At 44.6% G+C, this 18,700-nt stretch overlaps 1 protein-coding gene across 1 annotated transcript in view; it reads left to right on the top strand.

Annotated features, from left to right (window-relative positions):
* Positions 1-1,601, top strand: part of LOC149464500 (NXPE family member 4-like) — a 30,986-nt gene extending 29,385 nt beyond the window's left edge. Inside the window, exon 7 of the mRNA XM_089674472.1 lies at positions 176-1,601. Within this exon, the coding sequence (XP_089530598.1) occupies positions 176-711 (536 nt within the window). The 3' untranslated portion in view covers positions 712-1,601. The remainder of the gene's footprint in view (positions 1-175) is intronic.
* Positions 1,602-18,700: the final 17,099 nt, after the last annotated feature.

The following is an 18,700-nucleotide window of genomic DNA, read 5'->3' as shown; positions in this document are numbered from 1 at the left end:
GAAAGGTGATCCTTTAAACTGTCTAATATAAAAGGAATTGTGTTCCAAAAGGTAAACGTTTTCAGCTGATGGTCTACATTGTTGCCCTGTTTGCACAGACACTAAAACTACCAGGATACCATCAACGTTCAAACACCGTTTAAGCAATGCACCTTTTTGTATTTTTTAAAATCAGGATTGAAACGATTTGATCTACATCGGACAGGACTGGAGTCAATGGTGCTATCAGTTGATCTGCAGAGGAACATCAGGCTACAGTGGAAGAAGCACAGCCATCCAATTGTTGCAAGTCGGTTTTACTTAGTAAAAGATGATTTTTTTGTAAGTGAGCAAATAGACTATCTGGATGGAGGTCCACACTATGTCATCGTTATCTGCCTGGGCCAACACTTCAGACCTTTCCCCATCCACCTTTTCATCAAAAGAGTTATTAGCGTGCGTAAAGCTTTGCAACGTCTCTTCTTGCGGAGTCCGGACACAAAGGTTATCATTAAAGCAGAGAACACCAGAGAGACGAGTATAGATGCCGAGAGATTCAGTGACTTCCATGGCTACATTCAGTATCTTATAGTGAAGGACATCTTCAGGGATCTTCAGGTTGGTGTGGTCGATGCTTGGGACATGACCACAGCCTACAATACAGATAATGCTCATCCTCCAGAAAATGTTGTCCAAGACCAAATACATATGTTTTTAACGTATATTTGCTAGTTTAGAGTAGTTGCTGATTGAAACCATAAAAATAGGGGAACGACTAGAACAGAAGGACACAGGTTACTTCCTAACAATCCTTGAAATATAACTACTAATAATACTTGATAAAACTCTCAGGGTAGTGTTGAATACTAGCTTGGTTGGCAACTAAACTGAGAAGCTGAAGAAAAAGGAATTACTCCTATGGCATTTTTTGGTTCAGGGTTTGGATGCTGAAAGCAAGTGAACATAAAACTTTGCAGTCTCTGACTATAAACTTTAATAAAGACTAAACCTCCACAACCCCCTAAATATACATAACAGACACTTATACTTGATGACCAAATTGTATGCCCCCCTCCCTAAATTCCAGAAAAAAACACGGCTATATATGATATTTGGTCCTGCTGAATGAACTAAAAGTCCAGCTTATAAGGTAATGTCCAAACCTGAAACGTTTAGTCCAACACAGTCCAAACCTGGGTTCCATCCAATTTGAGAGTTCATCCCTAGTCCAAAGATTTTGTATTTGTTATCTATAGAGAAAGGTGGAGTATCTGGCTGCATGTCCCCAATATTAAATTCAAGAGCAAATTACCCCCTTTGTTATCTATGAAATAGTTTTTGTTATAGAAGATGAATTGTAAATACTTTGTCTTGCTTCAGGAACCAAAGTTCCTAGCAAATATCCCTGGTGAAGAGGACATTTTTTGCCTAAAGACACATTGACTATACTGCTCTACACACAATAAACATATCTGTGATTGAGGTTGACTTGCCTGCCTTTTGTCATCGATCATTCTCCACTCCAGCATGAAGCTGAGGGCTCATTGAATTGACTTCTAAATTCACTTTTGTCACATTTATTATGTAGTTAGTATACCGAAGCATGGATATGTAGAGCAAGCTACCTGGTTCTTTCTCAAGACTTGATGGTATCTTGATGGTGTTGCTGTGGGAGAGTTTCCCAAAATTCCTATCTAGTGAAACCATTGCTTTTATACCAGTAAGTAAAAGGAAATCTCTGGACAGGATAGTATTGTAGTAAAACCTGAAAGGGGTCTGAAGTCATGATCCTTTACCGATCTATCAAAATTAAAAAAAATTAAAAATTAAAAATTTGGCTAGACATAAACTCTAACCTCGATGTGATAATGTTCCTCAGCATTCAAGGTACTTCAGCTTGAAACTACCCATAATTAGCACCCAAGGAGAAAGGAAGAAATTGCCCTAATCAAGAAGGATGTCTTTGACCTCCACTCCAGCTTGTCCCTATGCAAAGCCAGAAGAGGTTCCTTGCAGGATAAGGCCGCTCTTTCAAATGCTCAAATCATTGTTGGCTGCAGAAGTCTTACTGCCAATTGTCCATGCCTAGTCTAGCAGGATGCCACAGCAAGACGTCTGATTGCTCCTCAATGGTTGATGAATGCCACCGCAGTGGCTGAATCTGGATCTGAGGACCTTCCAGGAATACGGTTCAATGTTGTTCACCCCACCTATAAGCTGTGAGCAAAATTAGCACCCAAACCGAAAAGGCCAAAGTTGACCAACTTCAGCAGCAGGTCCTGCCCTTTCTTCACTCCCTTCTTGCTAAAGCATCCAAAATGTCTGCCTTTTCGGCCCACCCATTGGCCTGGCCCAGCCTAGAGATGCCTGCATATAGCTGCAGCAGTTTTCAGGCCCCTTCCATATACTGTGACTATTGGGGTGACCAAAGCCTTCTGGTACTGTTGAAATTTGGGCACTGCCAGTCCTCTCCTACTAACCCATCACTGTGATGAGCTGCTTTACTGGCCAATTAGAATGTTAGAGATGTGGGGGGGGGCGGGGCAGGCAATAGTCACATTTTTATTGCTCACAGATTTAATTTTATATATGCCAGACAAGCATTATATATTGTTAATTCACTGATTTATGTAGACAGGTACTAAAGTCAGAAGGAAAATGTCATCCACAGGTATATTTCTGTATAAAGTGCTTATGACACTGGCAAATCACGTAAAAAAAGTACATTTCTGTTTCTTTGAGAAGTAACTGTTTAGGTCTGTTTTTTTATGATTTGCTACTATTTGATAATTAATTTAAATGTTTTTAAAATGGATCTAAACTGAAGAATAAAAAATGTCATTTATGTTGAAGCTGTCTGGTTTGTAGACATGGTGACTGTATTACAAGGAATTATCGAGAATGGAGCAGGTAGGGATTCAGCTGAGCTACCACATAATTATACACATATACAGTATGTGCTGAAGGGGTGTAGGATTATAATAAAATGCTCAGAGTTCCAAAAATATCTGTGCCAGCTTCTCAACGAGACTGAAGTAATCTCTGCAATATGTAAAGGGAACAGCAGAGGACGCCAACTAAGTGCAGCATATAGGAAAATACTTTTAATATAAACAAGTGGCAACTCGCAAGGTGCATAAGGATAAGAACATGACATCCACTCCACAGTTAGCACACTGAGGCTCAACAGCTGACCACACAAGGTGGATGACGCGCTCTTAATCTTCTGAGTTGCCACTTGTTATTTTTAATAAAGTATTTTGCTATATACTGCACTTAGATGGCGCTCTCTGCTGTTCCCTTTACATATTGCAGAGATTACTTCAGTCTCTCTCAGAAGCTGGCACAGATATTTTTGGAACTATGAACATTTTAGTATAACTCCCTTTATGGTGACTGAATTAATTTTCTTTTTAATTTTTTTTTAGCCTTCATTTTCACCTAGGGATCCTGGTAGTAACACATTGTCTGTCCTGGGGTGACAATGTGCTCTTGTATTTTTGGAAAACAATGCTGTCCTCCTAAAATAGGGAGTGGGTTAGGAATACAGAGCCCCCCACCACCACCACCCACACTCCTCCTCATCCCTATAACATAGGGGATAGGCATTTTGTATTCTACAGGCAGAATTGGGCGGGGCTTATAAAAATGCTTAACAGCAGAGTGCACAAGGAATTAGGAACTTATAGAATAGAAATACCAAAATACTTCCAATTTAACTGATATAAAAGTGAGTTCATTGCAAGGATTTAAATGTAAACGTATGTTCCTATTTAGGACATACTACAGATCAGGGGCGGACTGACAACTCATGGGGCCCCTGGGCAATAGGGGATCATGGGGCCCCTGTGTCCTTCTCAAACTCAAAAAAGCATATGACAAAGGTACCAGGGGCATCTCATGGGGCCCCCTACTGACCCCGGGCCCTCGGGCAGTGCCAGAGTTTCCAAATGGTCAGTCCGCCCCTGCTACAGATGTTTGTTTATTTCAAAATTCTGTGCATGTGAGTTTTTTTTTTATATAATTATTCACATACAGTATGTATATATGGAGATCGATGTTTTCTTCTTTTGCAAAAAAATAATAAAGAGATTTCTTAAAAATAATTACTGTGTGCAATTCCTTCAGATTTTCCCAGGATAGCAATATACAGAATATAAAGCTTTAATTTTCTAAACTTTTTTTAAAGACGTTCCAGCTATGTTTACAACAGAAACCTCTGAAACATTTGAGCTTTTATAGTTCACACTGGGAATATTGCAAATAAATGTATTAATGATTGCACAAGCCAAGATGGCCTTTGTAGTGAAGCATAGGGATCGCCAGGGCCATGAATAAGGGGGTACTGCCAGTCCTCCTGTATGGGGCCCAGGTTAGGAGGGGGGCCCCGGCAGCTGGATGAATCAGATGTGGGCAGAGAGGGTGAGCGGCGTTGTGGGAAGGAGATGGAGAAGCACTGTGGGGGCGGGGGCACACAGAGGGGCCTGGGCAGCAGGGGGAAAACACATGGTGCACAGGGAGGGTGATGGTGTGTGCAGGGGGGCAATTACTGGAACTGATCCCCTGTATGGCTCTCTCTGCAGAAGCTGAAAGCTGGCTTCTTCTTCTTTCCCTCCAGCTGACTTTCAGCTGCTGCAGAGAGAGCCAGACAGGAGTTCTGTTCCAGTAATTCCCCCCTGCCGCACCCATCACCCCATGCTTCCTGATTCCCCCATCTTCTTCCCACCAGCAGCTGCAAGCACACAATATGATCTTTCAGGATGGAAAGTTGGTGAAGGGTCTGGTAAATATGTCACATTTATCAGCCCCTTCGTTTCCTGAATGAAGACAAGGAGTGATCAGTACCAATCACTCACAGTGTTCATTCATAATTGAAGCCTAGTAAACTATGTTTTTGTTTGTGGGGGTGGCCCGGTTAGGTTGGCTGTATGGGGCCCCGTGGTTTCTATCAGAAACCCTGGGGATGACCCTGGACTTTGGAAGATTTTCAAAGAAATCCCCTTTTTGGTGACAATGCTAATGCAGTATAAGTTTGGCGCTTGGAAATCCCACCATTGCCGGACTTGGAAGACGCTTACCACCTTAAAGAAACTTCTTGCAGTTTGAAGTAATGCTTATATGTAAGGTTCTAGGTTCCTAAGATGTGCTGATGGAGGTTATTTTGGAACTCACCTGGAGGGTTCCTGGATGACCTTTTAACACAGCAATGATTTTGATGGACACATGCCTATTGTGATCACAAGGGAGTCTTCCGGAGTCTCATCTCCACTGTAGAAGAAAGTATTGTCCAAAACACCTTGGGATTGAAGAGGACTGTACCCAATATGTCTTGGTCACATTTTGTAGCCTCATGTTTGCTTTTATGATCTTTGTTTTTAGTAGGTTTCAAATAAAATACATTTTATGCAATTTTACGTGTGGACATGTGGAATGCCTGAAAAGTCCCATCCAAATCTAGAATGTTTTTGTTAGAAGCAGGGCTTTGTATCTCAGAGAATAGGTGAAGGAACTCCCCCTTTCTGAATCACCCCTTGTCTCTGCCTCCTACCCACCTCTGAGCACAGTCCCTTGGTTCCACCCCCTACTCATATCTCATTACTACCCTTTTTAGAGAGTACAGAACCAACCCACCACCAACAATAGACCCCTCCCCCCAGTAACAATGGACCCCCTAATAAAATCCTACCCCAGCAACACCGTATACACCCAGCAGCAACAGATTTCCCAGCAACTATCATCAAGAGACCTCTCCTTCAACAGTAGATCCCTCCGAGCAACAATTGAACCCCCAGCAACTTAAGACCCCCCTAGCAACCATGGATTCCCCACCAGCAACAATTGAACCCCCAGCAACATAAGACCCCTAGCAACAATAGATTCCCCACCAGCAACAATAGACTATCCCCAGCAACAATAGACCCCATTCAAAAATAGATCCCCACCAGCTACAATAGATGCCCCAGCAGCCAGCATCAATAGACCCTCCAGCACACCCCAGCACCCCTTGCCATTACATACCTTCAGTGTGTGTGCACAAAGTGCATGTTTGGGGCCCTGTAAGACTGTCAAATTGGGACCAGTGGCTGTGCCTGTACAGCCACTATGTCCCAATAGACGTGAATGGGACTGCCTGCATGCGTATGTGCGGAACACCTGCATGTACAGATACAGTCAGGTCCAACAGATTCCAAATGCAAATAGCACACTTGAAATGAACTCTGGACCTTTAATTTGCTCATTGTAATTGGGATAAAGAGGGAATAACACACACCTGGCCATGGAACAGCTGAGAAGCCAATTGTCCCATTACTTTTGGTCCCTTAACAAGTGGTAGGCACATATGCAAACTGTTGTAATTCCTACACTGTTCACCTGATTTGGATGTACATACCCTTAAATTAAAGCTGACAGTCTGCAGTTAAAGCACATCTTGTTCGTTTCATTTCAAATCCATTGTGGTGGTGTATAGAGCCAAAAATGTTAGAATTGTGTCGATGTCCCAATATACAGTCATGGCCGAAATTGTTGGCACCCTTGATATTTCTCCAGGAAATCATGTATTTCTCACGAAACGTATTGCATTAACACATGTTTTGCTATACACATGTTTATTCCCTTTGTGTGTATTGGGACAAAACAAAAAAAGGGAGGAAAGAAAGCAAATTCGACATAATGTCACACAAACCTCCAAAAATGGGCTGGACAAAAGTATTGGCACCCTTTCACAACTGCGGATAAATAAGAATGTTACAAGCATGTGATGCTCCTGTAAACTCACCTGGGGCAAGTAACAGGTGTGGGCAATATAGAAATCACACCTGAAAGCAGATAAAAAAGAGAGACGTTCACTTAACCTTTGCATTGTGTGTCTGTCTGTGCCACACTAAGCATGGACAACAGAAAGAGGAGACGAGAACTGTCTGAGGACCTGAGAACCAAAATTGTGGCAAAATATCAACAATCTCAAGGTTACAAGTCCATCTCCAGAGAACTAGATTTGCCTTTGTCCACAGTGCGCAACATTATCAAGACGTTTGCAACCCATGGCACTGTAACTAATCTCCCTGGTCGTGGACGGATGAGGAAAATTGATGAAAGATTGCAACGCAGAATAGTCCGGATGGTGGATAAGCAGCCCCAAACATGTTCCAAAGACATTCAAGCTGTCCTGCAGGCTCAGGGAGCATCAGTGTCAGCGCGAACTATCCGTCGACATTTAAATGAAATGAAACGCTATGGCAGGAGACCCAGGAGGACCCCACTGCTGACACAGAGACATAAAAAAGCAAGACTACAGTTTGCCAAAATGTACTTGAGTAAGCCAAAAGCCTTCTGGGAAAACGTCTTGTGGACAGATGAGACCAAGATAGAGCTTTTCGGTAAAGCACATCATTCTACTGTTTACCGAAAACGGAATGAGGCCTACAAAGAACAAAACACAGTACCTACGGTAAAATATGGTGGAGGTTCAATGATGTTTTGGGGTTGTTTTGCTGCCTCTGGCACTGGGTGCCTTGACTGTGTGCAAGGCATCATGAAATCTGAGGATTACCAAAGGATTTTGGGTCGCACTGTAGGGCCCAGTGTCAGAAAGCTGGGTTTGCGTCCAAGATCCTGGGTCTTCCAGCAGGACAATGACCCCAAACATACGTCAAAAAGCACTCAGAAATGGATGGCAAAGAAGCGCTGGAGAGTTCTGAAGTGGCCAGCAATGAGCCCAGATCTAAATCCCATTGAACACCTGTGGAGAGATCTTAAAATTGCTGTTGGGAAAAGGTGTCCTTCCAATAAGAGAGACCTGGAGCTGTTTGCAAAGGAAGAGTGGTCCAAAATTCCGGGTGAGAGGTGTCAGAAGCTTATTGATGGTTATAGGAAGCGACTGATTTCAGTTATGTTTTCCAAAGGGTGTGCAACCAAATATTAAGTTAAGGGTGCCAATACTTTTGTCCAGCCCATTTTTGGGGTTTTGTGTGACATTATGTCATATTTGCTTTTCTGCCTCTGTTTTATATTTGTTCCAATACATACAAAGGGAATAAACATGTGTATAGCAAAACATGTGTTAATGCAATACCTTTTTTGTGTGAAATACTTGATTTTCAGGAAAAATATCAAGGGTGCCAACAATTTCGGCCATGACTGTATATGGACCTGACTGTAGGTACATCTGAGTGAATAAGGCCATATAGAGCAAAACAAGGGATTAACTTAAATCCTGCTGCTACGGGGAGCAGGAGGAGCTGCTGTGTGTAAACTAAAGGTAAGTGCCTACATGAAACTATGGATTTTATCCTTGTGACGACGAAGGTTGTGGATGATTAGCTCAGCACTGACACATTATCCTTTATATCATTTTTAGGCAATCAATATAAAACATTGCCTATTCATATTTACATTTTCAGCCAGCAGGTGGCAATCCTGTCTTCATTTTACATGTTTACCTGTCTATTCATATTTTCTCTGTTAAAAAAAAAAGAAAAAAAGTAATGGGTTGTCTTCATTTTGTCTGCTCCAGTTTCATATATTCCACCCATTGTTGTTAATGTTGAGTTAATGGCTGATGCTCTAAGAGGCACCATGCACTTTTTTTCTTCTCTTTTTTTATATTGTACCTGCAACATGTTGATACTGTCAGTGTGAGTATAAGTGACATTAAATTTTTTACTTTGATGTATTAATGTTTGCTTTGTGCTTAAAATGCTGACTTTGATATTTTTATATTTTCTTGCAATGACATCAAATTTCTGTGACATTGCATTACTCATCATGACATCATCATATTGATTCCTGCTTTGTTCATCCAATTTTACCATACCCACAGCCCAGACTCTGACATCTCACCATTCCATGGGGAATACCAATAGCAGCTATACCCTGACAGTGCCAACTATGACATCAAGATGCTCTCTGCAGACTCATTCCTGGACAGAGACTCCAAGTCTCGAAACCAGAAGCAAGACCATCAGAAATCATTTTGGAAGAAACTCGGAAATTTTGTTTTAAGAAAGTCAAATGACTAAAAGATGATTGGATGCTATGGATTACTGCACTTTGCGCTTTTTGTAACCTCTACAAATCACTAGATATCGCCAGACAAAGCCCCAATGGTTAACGACTCCCAGTGATGTCATTTCGCACACTTTGTAGTTATATGTCAACATCGAATTCTTTTTCCCAGACACAAAGTAAATCACAGATTTTTCCAATAACACAGTAATGATGAAAAAATGACTGGGACCATTGAAAGTACCTGGCTCACATGGGATGTGACAGAGCGGGCTGACGCTGGATCTGTTGGAGTGTGCTGAGTACAGGAGAGCCATGCAATGTGCTGAGAGGTGAGAGCTGTGCGACTGGACAGCAGTTGCTGAGCTGAGTAGTGAACCCAGCAGTGACCGGCGGTGTTTGAATCAGGAGTGGCAGGAGTGAGAGCTAAGGCTGAGAGGGCGCCTGTGAATACTGAGAGCTGGGAGTAACTAGGAGCATTGTGAGTACTTATGGCTGTGAGTAACGGGGAGCATTGTGGATACTGAAGGTTATGAGTAACCAGGAGCTTTTGGGGGTACTGAGGGCTGTGAGTAAGTGGGAACACTATGAGTACTGAGGGCTGTGAGTAAGTGGGAACACTATGAGTACTGAGGGCTGTGAATAGTAATGAAAATCGTGTGTACTGAGGGCAGTGAGTAATTGCGAGCATTGTGTGTGCTAAGGACTGAGAGTAACTGGGATATCATAAGGACTAAGTAACTGGGAGCATTGTGAGTACCGAGGAATGAGCAACTAGGAACATTGTGAGTACTGAGGGCTGTGAGTAACAGGGAGCATTGTGAATACTGAAAACAGTAACTGGGGGCATTATGAGTACTGAGGACTGAATAATTAGGAGCATTGTGAGTAGTTAACTGGGAGCATTGTAAGTGATGAAGACTGAGTAACAGGAAGCATTGTGAGTGTTGAGGACTGAGAGTAACTGGGATATCATGAGTGCTGAGAACTAAGTAACTGGGAGCATTGTGAGTACTGAAAACCGAGCAACTGGGAGCATTATGAGTACTGAGAGTTGTAACTGGGAGCATTGTGAGTACTGACGACTGAGTAATTAGGAGCATTGTGAGTACTGAAAACTGAGCAACTGAGAGCTGTTAGTAACTGGTAGCATTGTGAGCACTGAGGGCTAAGAGTAGGGTTGGGTTGGGTGATTAGCAAGTGGGAGCAGAAATAGAGGACACACCACACCAAGGATCGTGTGACAAAGAGGAGGCATGGATGCCAGGTAACGTGTCGTCAGTGAACAGAGGAGAGGACGCTGGGGAGTTTTGTGATTAGAGAGCAGGAGGAGAGGACACCCAAGGCCATGTGATCGGGTGCAGGAGGGGAGGACATTGGGGGCCGTATGATCAATTGCAGGAGCAGAGGACATCAGGGACAGTGTGATCAGTGGTCGGGTCATCCCGTACAGCTAGGAAATAACCAGTGCTCAGAATAAAATAGAGTCAGGAAGGAAGAATAACACTCAATTGTGTAAAATATCATTTCTAATCTTCTTGGACTATCCCCATTACACTAATGGGTACCATTGTAAGCTCGAAAGAGCAGGGCCCTCAATCCCCTCATGTTTTGCATTGTATTGGTATTGGTCTGTCACATGTTTTGTCCCCCTCTGTAATGTACAGCGCTGAGCGAACTATTGGCGCTTTATAAATACTGTATAATAATAATAATAATATCCAACAGGAATGGTGCGCTTTATGTGCCACGTATACGCTCCTTGAAAATCTGGTTGAGCGAGCAAGTTGTTTCCTTGGAAAAGAATCTACAGAAGCCACTGGCAACTCTGCAGAGCATTGTTAACCTCAAAGCAAGTTTGAACCGTACCCATCAGGTGCTGGCAGGGGCCTGTACAGAGGTGGGTGGACATATGGAGTTGCAGGCACCAGAGCAATGTAGTTGGGTTACAGTTAGATGGGGTAGAGGGAAAGCATTAGACAGGCCAGTCCTGAGCTGACAAAACTCAATATATTTGCCGAGTTGTGTGATGTTGGGGATATTAGTCAAGAGTGGCATTACTGGAGCAGAGTGACTCCCCTAGCTTCCAGGGGAACAACTCCTCCAGTAAAGACCAGGGCAAAGCTAAAGGAAAGGGTAGACAGATTCTGGTGGTAGGGAATTCAATTATTAGAAGAACAGATAATGCAACATCACAAAGCCCATGATCACTGAACAGTGTGTATTTACAAGGAGCTCGGGTTTGGCATATTGCAGTTTGGATGGACAGATTGTTGGGTGGGACTGGGGAGGACACAGCTGTCATGGTACAACACTGGTGCCAATGACAAAGTAAGAGGAACATGGAGTGTCTTAAAAAATTATTTTAGGGACTTAGAAGCTATACTAAAAAACAGACCTCCAACATGGTATTTTCAGAAATACTGACTGTACTTTGAGCCACACCAGAAAGTCAGCAGAAAATTAGGGAAATGAACAACTAGCTGAGGAACTGGTTCAGGAAAGGAGAGTTTTGGTTACCTGGAGAACTGGGCTGACTTTTCATTTGGTTACCAGCTCTGTAGCAGGGATGGACTGCACCTAAATGGGGTGGGTGCAGCTCTGTTGAGAGAGAGGATGGCCAAAAAGTTAGAGGGACAGAGGACAGGGTCAGAGGAAGCTATAGGGCAGTGTGTGATTGTCTGAGGGTTCTACTTATTGGTACATTATTGGTAGTGTAACTAGAATACCTAAACCCAAAGTGAGTAGGTTGGCAGAACCCATTTGCAACCTCAGAACAACTAAGAAAGAAATTATATATGCCCATACAAAATTAAAAGGCATTTACACAAATGCTAGAAGTCTAGCTAACAAAATGGGAGAACCGGAGCTGCTGATACAGGTGTTTGACTTCATGGGAATAACAGAAACTTGGTTGGACAGCTCATACGACTGGCTTGCAATTGTCCAGGGGTATACCTTGTATCAGAGAGACAGGGAGGGTAGAAGGGGGAGGAGTGTTCCTATACATCAAGAACGAATTGCTAGTGAACGTGAGGGACAACATTGCTAATGAGACAATGGAGGAGGTTTAATCCTTGTGGCTGGGGCTTCATATGGAAGAAACATATGGGAAATTAATAGTGGGCATATGCTACAGGCCACCAAACTTGAAGGGTGATTAGGAGTCGGATCTCGTGTCATAATTAGGAATGGCATCCAGGCAAAGCAATTTTTATTAATTGGGGACTTCAATGATCCAGATATTGACAGGGCAGAATGAACTGCTCACTCATTTAAGGCTTGTCATTTCATAAATGTCTTAGAGGAAAACGTCATGTGTCAATTGATGGATGCCCCGACTAGGAATAATGCATTGCTAGATCTACTAACTACAAACAACACAGATCTGATCATAGATGTGGAAATGCCGGACAACTTAGGAAACAGCGATCACAGAGTAATTACATTCAGTATAAATCACAGAAAAAGGAGGCACAAGGGTAGTACAAGAACATTGAAGTTCAAAAGAACCAACCTTTCTAAACTGCGCTCAATACTACAAGATATTAAATGGGTTATAATTCTAGAAACAATGAACAATAAAATTTTGAGGTCGGCTGAGATAGTTTTTTGGTGGGGGGGGGGGTGGGGCGAGGGTGGTGAGGTCAGGGGGGGCGGATTTTCATGTCGGATGAGATAGCTTTTTTATGGGGGGGTGAGGTAAGGGGGCGGGTTTCAAGGTCAGCTGAGATAGTTTTTTTGGGGGGGGTGGGGGAGGGCCGGGGTTTTGAAGTCAGGGGGCGGATTTACATGTCTGATGAGATAAGTTTTTTTTTTGGTGGGGGGGTGGGGAGGAGGTGGTGAGGTCAAGGGGGGCGTTTTTGAGATTGGCTGAGATAGGGTTTTTTTTGGGGTGGGGGGATGGGGCAGGGGTGGTGAGGACGGGGGGGCGGGTTTCGAGGTCGGCTGAAATAGTTATTTTCTTGGGGTGGGGGGTGGGGCAAGGGTTTTGAAGTCAGGGGGGTGGGTTTCCTTGTCAGATGAGTTAGTTTTTTTTTGGTGGGGGTGGTGAGGTCGGGGGGGCGAGTTTCGATGTCGGCTGAGATAGTATTTTTTTTGGGGTGGGGAGGTCAGGGGACCGGGTTTCAATGTCAGCTGAGATAGTTTTTTTTTCTTGGGGTGGGGTGGAAGTTGTGAGGTGGGGGGGCGGGTTTCGAGGTCGGCAGAGATAGTTCTTTTTGGGGGGTGGGGTGGTGGGGCCAGGGTCTTGAAGTCGGGGGGGGTGGGTTTCCATGTCGGATGAGATAAGTTTTTTTTTTGGTGGGGGGTGAGGCGGGGGTGGTGAGGTTGGGGGGGGCGGGTTTCGAGGTCGGCTGAAATAGTTATTTTCTTGGGGTGGGGCGAGGGTTTTGAGGTCAGGGGGGTGGGTTTCCATGTTAGATGAGTTAGTTTTTTTTTGGTGGGGGTGGTGAGGTCGGGGGGGCGAGTTTCGATGTTGGCTGAGATAGTATTTTTTTTGGGGTGGGGAGGTCAGGGGACCGGGTTTCAATGTCAGCTGAGATAGTTTTTTTTTCTTGGGGTGGGGGGGTGGGGTGGAAGTTGTGAGGTGGGGGGGCGGGTTTCGAGGTCGGCAGAGATAGTTCTTTTTGGGGGGTGGGGTGGTGGGGCCAGGGTCTTGAAGTCGAGGGGGCGGGTTTCCATGTCGGATGAGATAAGTTTTTTTTTGGTGGGGGGTGAGGCGGGGGTGGTGAGGTTGGGGGGGTGGGTTTCGAGGTCGGCTGAGATAGGGTTTTTTTGGGGTGGGGGGATGGGGCAGGGGTGGTAAGGTCAAGGGGGCGGGTTTCGAGGTCAGCTGAGATAGTTCTTTTTTGGGGGTGGTGAGGTCGGGGGGGGCGGGTTTCGAGGTCGGCAGAGATAGTTCTTTTTGGGGGGTGGGGTGGTGGGGCCAGGGTCTTGAAGTCGGGGGGGCGGGTTTCCATGTCGGATGAGATAAGTTTTTTTTTTGGTGGGGGGTGAGGCGGGGGTGGTGAGGTTGGGGGGACGGGTTTCGAGGTCGGCTGAGATAGGGTTTTTTTGGGGTGGGGGGATGGGGCAGGGGTGGTGAGGACGGGGGGGCAGGTTTCGAGGTCGGCTGAAATAGTTATTTTCTTGGGGTGGGGCGAGGGTTTTGAAGTCAGGGGGGCGGGTTTCCATGTCAGATGAGTTAGTTTTTTTTTGGTGGGGGTGGTGAGGTCGGGGGGGCGAGTTTCGATGTTGGCTGAGATAGTATTTTTTTTGGGGTGGGGAGGTCAGGGGACCGGGTTTCAATGTCAGCTGAGATAGTTTTTTTTTCTTGGGGTGGGGGGGTGGGGTGGAAGTTGTGAGGTGGGGGGGCGGGTTTCGAGGTCGGCAGAGATAGTTCTTTTTGGGGGGTGGGGTGGTGGGGCCAGGGTCTTGAAGTCGGGGGGGCGGGTTTCCATGTCGGATGAGATAAGTTTTTTTTTTGGTGGGGGGGTGAGGCGGGGGTGGTGAGGTTGGGGGGGTGGGTTTCGAGGTCGGCTGAGATAGGGTTTTTTTGGGGTGGGGGGATGGGGCAGGGGTGGTAAGGTCGAGGGGGTGGGTTTCGAGGTCAGCTGAGATAGTTCTTTTTTGGGGGTGGTGAGGTCGGGGGGGTGGGTTTTGAGGTCGGCTGAGATAGTTTCTTTCTTGGGGTGGGGGCGTGGTGCCAGGGTTTTGAAGTCGGGGGTTTCCATGTCGGATTAGATAAGTTTTTTTTTCCCCGTAGTAGCAGGATTTAAGTAAATCTCTTGTTTTGCTCTATATGGCCCTATTCAGTCAGATGTACCTATCTGTACATGTAGGTGTTCTGCACATCCGCATGCAGGCAGTCCCATTCACGTCTATTGGTACATAGTGGCTGTACAGGCACAGCCACTGGCCCCAATTTGACAGTCTCACAGGTGCGGGAACAGGGCCCCAAATATGCACTTTGTGCACACACACTGAAGGTATGTAATGGCAAGGGGTGCTGGGGTGTGCTGGAGGGTCTATTGATGCTGGCTCCTGGGGCATCTATTGTCGCTAGTGGGGATCTATTTTTGAATGGGGTCTGTTGTTGCTGGGGATAATCTATTGTTGCTGGTGGGGAATCTATTGTTGCTAGGGGGTCTTATGTTGCTGGGGGTTCAGTTGTTGCTGGTGGGGAATCCATGGTTGCTAGGGGGGTCTTAAGTTGCTGGGGGTTCAATTGTTGCTAGGAGGGATCTACTGTTGAGGGAGAGGTCTCTTGATGATGGTTGCTGGGAGATCTGTTGTTTCTGGGTGTATACATTGTTGCTGGGGTAGTATTTTTAGGGGGTCCATTGTTCCTGGGGTAGTATTTTTAGGGGGTCCATTGTTCCTGGGGGAGGGGTCTATTGCTCTTGAGGGGATCTATTGTTGGTGGTGGGTTGGTTCTGTACTCTCAAAAAAGGGTGGTACTGAGATATGAGTAGGGGGTGGAACCAAGGGACTGTGCTCAGAGGTGGGTAGAGGGCAGAGACAAGGGGTGATTCCAAAAGGGGGAGTTCCTTCACCTATTCTCTGAGATACAAAGCCCTGCTTCTAACAAAAACATTCTAGATTTGGATGGGACTTTTCAGGCATTCCACATGTCCACACATACAATTACATAAAATGTAATTTATTTGAAACCTACTAAAAACAAAGATCATAAAAGCAAACAAGAGGCTACAAAATGTGATCAATGCATATTGGGTACAGTTCTCTTCAATCCCAATGTGTTTTGGACAATACTTTCTTCTACTGTGGAGATGAGACTCTGGAAGACTCCCTTATCACAATAGGTATGTGGCCATCAAAATCATTGCTGTGTTAAATGGTCACCCAGGAACCCTCCAGGTGAGCTCCAAAATAACCTCCATCAGCACAACGTAGGAACCTAGAACCTTACATATAAGCATTACTCCAAACTGCAAGAAGTTTCTTTAAGGTGGTAAGCGTCCTCCAAGTCAGGCAATGGTGGGATTTCCAAGCGCCAAAATAATACTGCATTAGCATTGTCACCAAAAAAGGGATTTCTTTGGAAACCTTACCAAAGTCCAGGGTGATCCCCAGGGCTGCTGATAGTAACCATGGTGCCCCATACAGCCAACCTAACAGGGCCACCCCCACAAAAAAAAAACAGTTTACTATGCTTCAGTTATGAATGAACACTGGGAGTGATGGGTACTGATCAATCCTTGTGTTCATTCAGGAAAGGAAGGGGCTGATAAATGTGACATATTTACCAGACCCTTCCCCCACTCTCCATCCTGAAAGATCCTATTGTGTGCTTGCAGCTGCTGGTGGGAAGAAGATGGGGGAATCAGGAAGCACAGGGTGATGGATGCGGCAGGGGGGCAATTACTGGAACTGATCCCCTGTCTGGCTCTCTCTGCAGCAGCTGATAGTCAGCTGGAGGGAAAGAAGAAGAAGCCAGCTTTCAGCTTTTGCAGAGAGAGCCAGACAGGGGATCTGTTCCAGTAATTGCCCCCCTGCACACACCATCACCTTCCCTGTGCACCATATGTTTTCCCCTGCTGCCCAGGCCCCTCTGTGTGCCCCCACCCCCACAGTGCTGCTGGCTTCCCCCATCTCCTTCCCACCATGCCGATCACCCTCTCTGCCCACATCTGATTCATCCAGCTGCCGGGGCCCCCCTCCTAACCTGGGCCCCATACAGGAGGACTGGCAGTACCCCCTTATTCATGGCCCTGGCGATCCCTATGCTTCACTACTAAGGCCATCTTGGCTTGTGCAATCATTAATACATTTATTTGCAATATTCCCAGTGTGAACTATAAAAGCTCAAAGGTTTCAGAGGTTTCTGTTGTAAACATAGCTGGAACGTGTTTAAAAAAAACGTTTAGACAATTAAAGCTTTATATTCTGTATATTGCTATCCTCGGAAAATCTGAAGGAATTGCACACAGTAATTATTTTTAGGAAATCCCTTTTTAATATTTTTTTGCAAAAGAAGAAAACATCGATCTCCATATATACATGCTGTATGTGAATAATAACAAAAAACCTCACATGCACAGAATTTTTAAATAAATAAACATCTGTAGTATTTCCTAAACAGGAACATAAGTTTACGTTTAAGTAAATCCTTAAAATGAACTCGCTTTTATAGCAGTTAATTTTTTTTTTATACGTTTTTATTAGTTTCAATATCTCAATATTACAAAATTCAATTATCACATCATTCAACAAAACAAACAAAAAAAACTTTTTCCTTTTCTCATTGCACCAAAGTGCACATGCCTGATGAAGGGGTCCTGGGAGACTCTGAAACGTTGCCTTGCTGTAACTATGTGATCGTTCATTAAAACGTTTGGACCCATATTGGTGATCCTCGGTGTGCTGGTGACATTCTCCCTTGCTGATTCTGTTCGGTTCCAGCCGACGGTCGCTGCATCACACACTTATACACACCGCCATTTTTAACGCAGGAATGTTTGCGTTTGTATTGTACACTTGCATAGATACATAAGTAGCCTCCTGTTTCCCGCTTCTAAAATTACAAACTACAGATGGAGAAGAGAAGGGGGGGGGGGTGGGAGAGAGAGAAAAAAAATTGGAAGTATTTTGGTATTTCTATTCTGTAAGTGTTGATCCTGCCAGTTTTTAATTCCTCGTGCACTCTGCTGATTCGTACGAATAGCAAATGTCCCAATGCCCGGGTACTCCTTTTATGGGGATATGGACGTAGGCGGGACATTAGTCCTCTGCCAATTGACCATGGGGGGCTGCTCCTGTACCTGCCCACAGGATGTTCTGGATATTGACCTGCCCAAGTTCAATCGGCCCAAGACCGGCTTGAAACACTAAGTCGGGGATTGGATTTCCAACACCAGCGCATCAGTCCGATCGCGACCGTACCAAACACCATCTGACTGTCGCCATCCAGCGCCACCTAACCATTTCCTGCATTTTCCTGGCCTTCTGACTAAACCACAAATATGATTTTTAGTGCCGATGTAGCGCACAGAATGCCCTACAAGAAGGTAGCATGCTCATCTCTCTGCAACTAAAATTTTAGCTTTTATGAGAGATTAAACATACTTCTTTGATGTATGTATATTCCTTTTAGAGCTTTCAATGTCAGGCAGACAACCCGTCTGCTGTCATTTCCTCTAAACCTTCTTACATTTTTTGTTCTTGAGTTTAGATCCATTTTAAATACATTTAAAATAATTATCAAATAGTAGCAAATCATAAAAAATCAGACCTAAACAGTTACTTCTCAAAAGAAACAGAAACGTACTTTTTTTTTTACGTGATTTGCCAGTGTCACAACCACTTTATACAGAAATATACCTGTGGATGACATTTTGCTTCTGACTTTAGTACCTGTCTACATAAATCAGTGAATTATCAATATATAATGCTTGTCTGGCATATATAAAATGAAATCTGTGGACAGTAAAAACTTGACTATTGCCTGCCCCCCCCCCCCCCCACATCTCTAACAGTCTAATTGGCCAGTAAAGCAGCTCATCACAGTGATGGGTTAGTAGGAGAGGGCTGGCAGTGCCCAAATTTTAACAGTACCAAAAGGCTTTGGTCACCCCAATAGACACAGTATATGGAAGGGGCCTGAAAACTGCTGCAGCTATATGCAGGCATCTCTAGGTTTGGCCAAGCCAATGGGTGGGCAGAAAAGGCAGACATTTTGGATGCTTTAGCAAGAAGGGAGTGCAGAAAGGGC

The sequence above is a fragment of the Staurois parvus genome, unplaced genomic scaffold (genome assembly GCF_062004578.1).
Source record: "Staurois parvus isolate SC_StPar_1 unplaced genomic scaffold, SC_StPar_1.0 ptg000151l, whole genome shotgun sequence".
Lineage (NCBI taxonomy): Eukaryota > Metazoa > Chordata > Amphibia > Anura > Ranidae > Staurois > Staurois parvus.
This window is presented reverse-complemented; position numbering and strand designations above follow the sequence as displayed.